The following is a 6,556-nucleotide window of genomic DNA, read 5'->3' on the forward strand; positions in this document are numbered from 1 at the left end:
TGAAGACTAACTGGTGTAGGCATCAGTAGGTGTAGGCATCAGTAAATGCAGGCAAAAGAGGCTGAGGAACAAGGGAGTCATCTGAATAGAAGGGCGGGGGGCACTGGAAGCTCAGAGAAAGCTTCCCGCTGAGCCAGATTTGGTCTAAGAGTGAGAGTGAGGAGGGAAGGGAGGTACAGTAGCTGAAGGTGATGAGCATGCTTACACTTCCCCAGAGTCAGGCCTCCCATCCACCAGATGCAAAAAATCCAACTTTGTCCACCCTCCCTCTTATGTCACCAGATTCTTTCGGTCTGAGGTAAGATCCATGTGACTATTAGACCAAAGAGCCCTTACACAAATGAAAATACAAAAAGTGAAACTCACCAGTCAAAGCCATTGTATTCATTTGAAGTTTCTATCCATGTGAAAAGTAAAAGTGTAGACAAGCAAAATGACACAACCAGCCAAGGATAAAATAATCGCTCTCTCTGGAAAGAGAAAGGAGGAGGTCTCATTTAGCTCCATTTATCAATGGTACCTCAGCAACATCTGTTTATACTCCCCAAAGGTCTATATAGTTACAGTGCAGCATTACCCTCCTCAGGCTGGAGAGACCACTGTATTCTTTTACCCCTGTGGAATTTTGTAGAAGCCTATTTATAACATTATCATCATAAGGGATTTGGTTTAGGTCCTACCTTAATGACTTAGTGGTTTTCCCTACTTTCTTCAATTTAAGTCTGAATTTTGCCATAAGGAGTTCATGATCTGAACTACAGTCAGTTCCTGGTCTTGTTTTTGCTGACTGTATAGAGTTTCTCCATTTTTGGCTGCAAAGAATATAATCAATGTGATTTCAGTATTGACCATCTGGTGATGTCCATGTGTAGAGTCATCTCTTCTGTTGTTGGAAGAGGGTGTTTGCTATGACATGTGTGTTCTCTTGGCAAAACTGTTAGCCTTTGCCCTGCTTCATTTTGAACTTCAAGGCCAAACCTGTCAGTTACTCCAGGTATCTCCTGACTTCCTACTTTTGCATTCCAGTTCCCTATGATGAAAAGGACATCTTTTTTTGCTGTTAGTTCTAGGCCTTGTAGGTCTTCATAGAACTGTTCAGCTTCTTCAGCATTAGTGGTTGGGGCATGGGCTTAGATTAGTGAGATACTGAATGGTTTGCCTTGGAAACAAACAGAGGTCATTCTGTCATTTTTGAGCCTGTACCCAAGTACTGGATTTTGGAATCTTTTGTTGACTATGAGGGGGTGACTCCATTTCTTCTAAGGGATTCTTGCCTACAGTAGTAGATATAACGGTCATCTGAATTAAATTCGCCCATTCCAGTCCATTTTAATTCACTGATTCCTAAAATGTCGATGTTCACTCTTGCCATCTCCTGTTTGAGCACTTCCAATTTACCTTAATTAATGGACCAAACACTCCAGGTTCCTATGCAATATTGTTCTTTACAGCATCGGACTTTATTTTCACCACCAGACACATTGGCAACGGGGTGTTATTTCCACTTTGGCTCAGTCTCTTAATTCCTTCTGGAGCTTTCTCCACTCTTCTCCTGTAGCATATTGGGCACCTACCAACCTAGGAGTTCATCTTTCAGTATCATATATTTTTGCCTTTTAATACTGTTCATGGGGTTCTCAAGGCAAGAATGCTGAAGTGGTTTACCATTCCCTTCTCCAGTGGACGTTTTGTCAGAACTCCCCACCATGGCCCATCTGTCTTGCATGGCCCTACACAGCATGGCTCGTAGTTTTATTGAGTTAGAAATGTTGTGATCCATGTGATCTGCTTGGTTAGTTTTCTGGGATTGTGGTTTTCATTCTGTCTACCCTCTGATGGGTGAGGAAAAGAGGCTTGTGGTAGCTTCCTGATGGGAGGGACTGGCTGTAGTTCTTCAGAGTGCCTGAAGAACTATGGATGGAGGTACAGGAGGCAGTTATCAAAAACATCCCCAGGAAGAAGTGCAAAAAGACAAAATGGTTATCTGAGGAGAACTTACAAATAGCTGAGAAAAGAAGAGAAGTGAAAGGCAAAGGAGAAAAGGAAAGATATACCCATCTGAATGCAGAGTTCCGAAGAATAGCAAGGAGAGATAAGAAAGTCTTCCTAAGTGATCAGTGCAAAGAAATAGAAGAAAAAATAGAATGGTAAAGACTAGAGTCTCGTTAAGAAAATTAAAGATACAAAGGGAATATTTCATGTAAAGATGGGCACAACGAAGGACAGAAATGGGATGGACCTAAAAGAAGCAGAAGATATAGAGAAGAGGTGGCAAGAATACACAGAAGAACTACACTAAAAAGACCTTCATGACCCAGATAAACACAATGCTGTGATCACTCACCTAGAGCCAGACATCCTGGAATACGAAGTCAAGTGGGCCTTAGGAAACATCACTACAAACAAAGCTAGTGGAGGTGATGGAATTCCAGCTAAGCTATTTCAAATCCTAAAACCAGATGCTGTTAAAGTGCTGTACCCAATATGCCAGCAAATCTGGAAAACTCAGCAGTGGCCACAGGACTGGAAAAGATCAGTTTTCATTCCAATCCCAAAGAAAGGCAATGCCAAAGAATGTTCAAACTACTGCACAATTGCACTCATTCCACACTCTAGTAAAGTAACGCTCAAAATTCTCCAAACTAGGCTTCAACAGTATGCGAACTGAGAACTTCCAGATGTTCAAGCTGGATTTAGAAAAGGCAGAGGAACCAGAGGTCAAAATGTCAAAATCTGTGGGATCATCAAAAAAGCAAGAGAGTTCCAGAAAAACATCTGCTTCTGCTTCATTGCCTATGCTAAAGCCTTTGAGTGTGTGGATCACAAGAAACTGTGGAAAATTCTTAAAGTGTTAGGAATACCAGACCACTTCACCCACCTCGAGAGACCTGAATGCAGGTCAGGAAAACAGTTAAAACAGTTAAAACCAAACATGGAACAATGGACTGGTTCCAAATTGGGAATGCAGTACATCAAGCCTCTATATTGTCACCCTGCTTATTTAACTTAAATGCAGAGTACATCTTGCAAAATGCCAGGCTGGATGAAGCACAAGCTGGAACCAAGATTGACGGGAGAAATGTCAAAAACTTCAGATATGCAGATGACACCACCCTTATGACAGAAAGCAAAGAGGAACTAAAGAGCCTCTTGATGAAGGTGAAAGAGGAGAGTGAAAAAGCTGGCTTAATACTCAATACTGAAAAAAATAATATCATATCACCTGGTCCCATCCCTTCATGGCAAATAGATGGGTAACAATGGAAACAGTGAGAGATTTTATCTTTTTGGGCTCCAAAATCACTGAAGATGGTGACTGCAGCCATGAAATTAAAAGATACTTGCTCCTTGGAAGAAAAGCTATGACCAACCTAGACAGCCTATTAAAAAGCAGAGACATTACTTTGCCAACAAAGGTCCATCTGTCAAAACTATGGTTTTTCCAGTAGTCATGTATGAATGTGAGAGTTGGACTATGAAGAAAGCTAAGAGCTGAAGAATTGACTGTTTTGAACTGTGGTTTTGGAGAAGACTCTTGAGAGTCCCTCGGACTGCAAGGAGATCCAACCAGTCCATCCTAAAGGAAATCAGTCCTGAATATTCATTGGAAGGACTGATGCTAAAGGTGAAACTCCAATACTTTGGCCACCTGATGCGAAGGACTGACTCATTTGAAAAGACCCCGATGCTGGGAAAGTTTGAAGGCGGGAGGAGAAGGGGACGACAGAGGATGAGATGGCTGGATGGCATCACCGACTCCATGGACGTGAGTTTCAGTAAACTCCAGGAGCTGGTGATGGACAGGGAGGCCAGTTGTGCTGCAGTCTATGGGGTCGCAAAGAGTCGGACATGACCGAGTGACTGAACTGAACTGATACTCTCTGCACAAAACTTGTGTGTCCTTCTAAAACATGTATCAGATAAAGTCAATCCCCTGTTCACAACTCTTCCAGAGCTTTCTACTATATGAGAATATCATCCAAACTACCTGCCATGGCCCAAAGATTCTACATGGTCAAGCCTTGCCCATTCTTGACCTCCACTCATTCTACCAGCTGATGCCATTTCTGAACTCCAGCCACACTGGTTTTCTTTCTGTTTCTAGAACATGACCAAGTCTGTTCCTACCTCAAGAGTTTCACACTTCTTGGTTCCTCTGCCTGAAATATTGTTGCCCCTATACATATACATGGCTGGCCCCCACGTCTTCTTAACATACTGCTCACATGACATTGTCTCAAAGCAGTCTTCTGTAACCACGTTCCCATCACCTAATACATTTTCCTATGTATTATCTTCAGAGCTCTTCTCTCTCGCCAAAACCATCTTTCTTCATTACCATTTACTACCTAACTCATCCCACTAGATTGTGACGTGCAGGAGGGTTAGAAGCCTTAATGATCTTATTCACTGTGGCACACATTCAATAAACCTGATGCATAAATCCATTTTCTTATTTTGATTTTTAGTGTTGCCATTCATTTAAAAATGTTCAAAACCTCCACACTGTCATCAGGATAAATTTCTAATATTTCAGTTTGACATAAAGACACTTCATAATTTGGTTAAAACATTTTTTCCATCGGATCACTTACTGTTTATTGCCATGTATGCATAAATTCAACAATGGAAATTCATTTTTCACTAAACACACTACTGTGCTTCTCAACATCTTAAAATCTCTAGGGACTCTTTACTGCTTACATGGCAGAAATCAAAGTCTTAAAACCACACAACATCTGTCCTGCCTCCGTCTCTAGTGTCACTTCGCATCACTTCTCCCTTCTTATCCTCTGTTCTATCTAAAATACACCTTATACTAAGCCCTTTGACTCCTCCTCTGATACCATTTCTTCTGCCTTTCTCTATTCTTTAGCTATCCAATTCTGATCACCTTTTACCTTCTAAATAAAGTTATTTTTGACCCATTACACATGATGCATGTGGGCATACACACACACACACAATTATAGCACTTCTCTCAAGGCAAAAGAAAGTGTGATCCGTCTCCCCCCGCCCATCTCCCTGTACCAAAGAGCAGCAGCAGAGTGGTCGTCTAGCTTTCTTCTGCTGGGCTTCCCACTTGCAGCTGTAGCAGCCATTAAGGAAAGTCATATAGCATTCATAGTTGAATTTGCGTTTAATCCATGAATTAATTTTTTTCCATCTTCCTGTCTCCTCATTCTCAGTCTCAGTCCTGTCAATGTTATCCATGGTTCACCCTTTTGCTGGAATGGTAAATAAAATAGTCAGAATCCAGGAGCTCCTTCAAACATTTCCTACCCCACAAGTCTACAGAATAGTCTATCAACAATAGATACATCTTTCAAAAGTTCTATCTAGGAAGATGCACTGGATTTGGTGTCGAGGAATAGAGCTTCACCCTCTCTTTCCCATGAACTAGTTTAGTGTTTATTGCACACATTACACTATTCAATGTTTAAATTTCTTACCTCTGAAATGGTACCATATTCTCTGCACTAGCCAACTAATAGATGTTAAAAAAATCAAATTAGATAATAGATACGAATGTGCTTTTAAAACTGTAGTGTGATCTTGAAGTACCTTTAGAACTTAAAGGTATGGGTGAAGTATATGAAAAAAATACAATCCTTGGCCAATAAGTTACTCAGACACACACATGCCTTTCCCTTGTCATTCTCTCACATATGGCTTTTTGAGAGCCTCAGTCAAAAATGACGGACTATTCAGAACAGCAATGGCTGAAATTAGACAAGTTTATTTTTGCTTTTGCCACAAAAATTTGCCCAAAAATGGTATAAACAAATTATGTGGTATGTGGCTTCCCAATGTTATTAGAACTGAGACATCTTCCAGTTTGCTCTTCCATTACAGCACATGGATGCTCAAACTATAACTATCACTTCAAATTCCAACTAGCAGGAAGGAGAATAGAACAAAGAAGGGTGCTCCCCTTTATTTTAAGGATATTTCAAGAAATTGGACATGACATTTCACTAACAGGTGTTTTCTTACCAGTGGAAGAAAAAAAAAAGGAAAAACAGATATTGAAAGACTTCTAGCTGTCACTACCACATTTCCTCATCCCCCTGTGACAGGATAAAATTCTCATACAAAGGAACTTACAGAGAATGTGTGGAATTGGGGGAAAGAAAGAAAAAGTTAAATCAAGTGACAAAAAATCTTAGAGTTGATCCCAGACGACAGTCTTGGAAACTTCGTTATGCTCCACTTTGTTTTTTTTGTGAAAGACACTCTAATGTTGTAGCTAAGAACACAACGTCTGAATGCTCACATCTGGCCAAAATGGAATAATAAGGGCTAGAGTAAATTGCCCACATTAAATGATTTAAAAAGCTGCAAAATATGAAATAGGTTTCAGACAGCATACAATAAGCAGTGAAGGAGAGCAATCCTCGATAGAAGGAAAACAGAAGTGAATGTTATGAATGTCTCACTTAAAATCTCACTTACTTTCCAGGGTAAAGCGCTGGGTATGGGTATGGAGTAGAGCCTGGCAATATCCCAGACTGAGCAAAAAGAAACAGGACTTTAGGGAGACTAGTGTTCCCCT

General features: G+C 40.7%; 1 protein-coding gene across 1 annotated transcript in view; it reads right to left on the bottom strand.

Moving 5' to 3' along the window:
• Window positions 1-5,214, bottom strand: part of LOC122706427 (glycerophosphodiester phosphodiesterase domain-containing protein 4-like) — a 109,941-nt gene extending 104,727 nt beyond the window's left edge. The window contains exons 1-2 of the mRNA XM_043921561.1: window positions 5,032-5,214; window positions 367-470 (exon numbers count right to left, since the gene is read on the bottom strand). Coding sequence (XP_043777496.1) covers window positions 367-470; window positions 5,032-5,214 — 287 coding nt within the window. The remainder of the gene's footprint in view (window positions 1-366; window positions 471-5,031) is intronic.
• Between the last annotated feature and the right edge of the window lie 1,342 nt (window positions 5,215-6,556).

The sequence above is a fragment of the Cervus elaphus genome, chromosome 2 (assembly GCF_910594005.1).
Source record: "Cervus elaphus chromosome 2, mCerEla1.1, whole genome shotgun sequence".
NCBI classification, from domain to species: domain Eukaryota; kingdom Metazoa; phylum Chordata; class Mammalia; order Artiodactyla; family Cervidae; genus Cervus; species Cervus elaphus.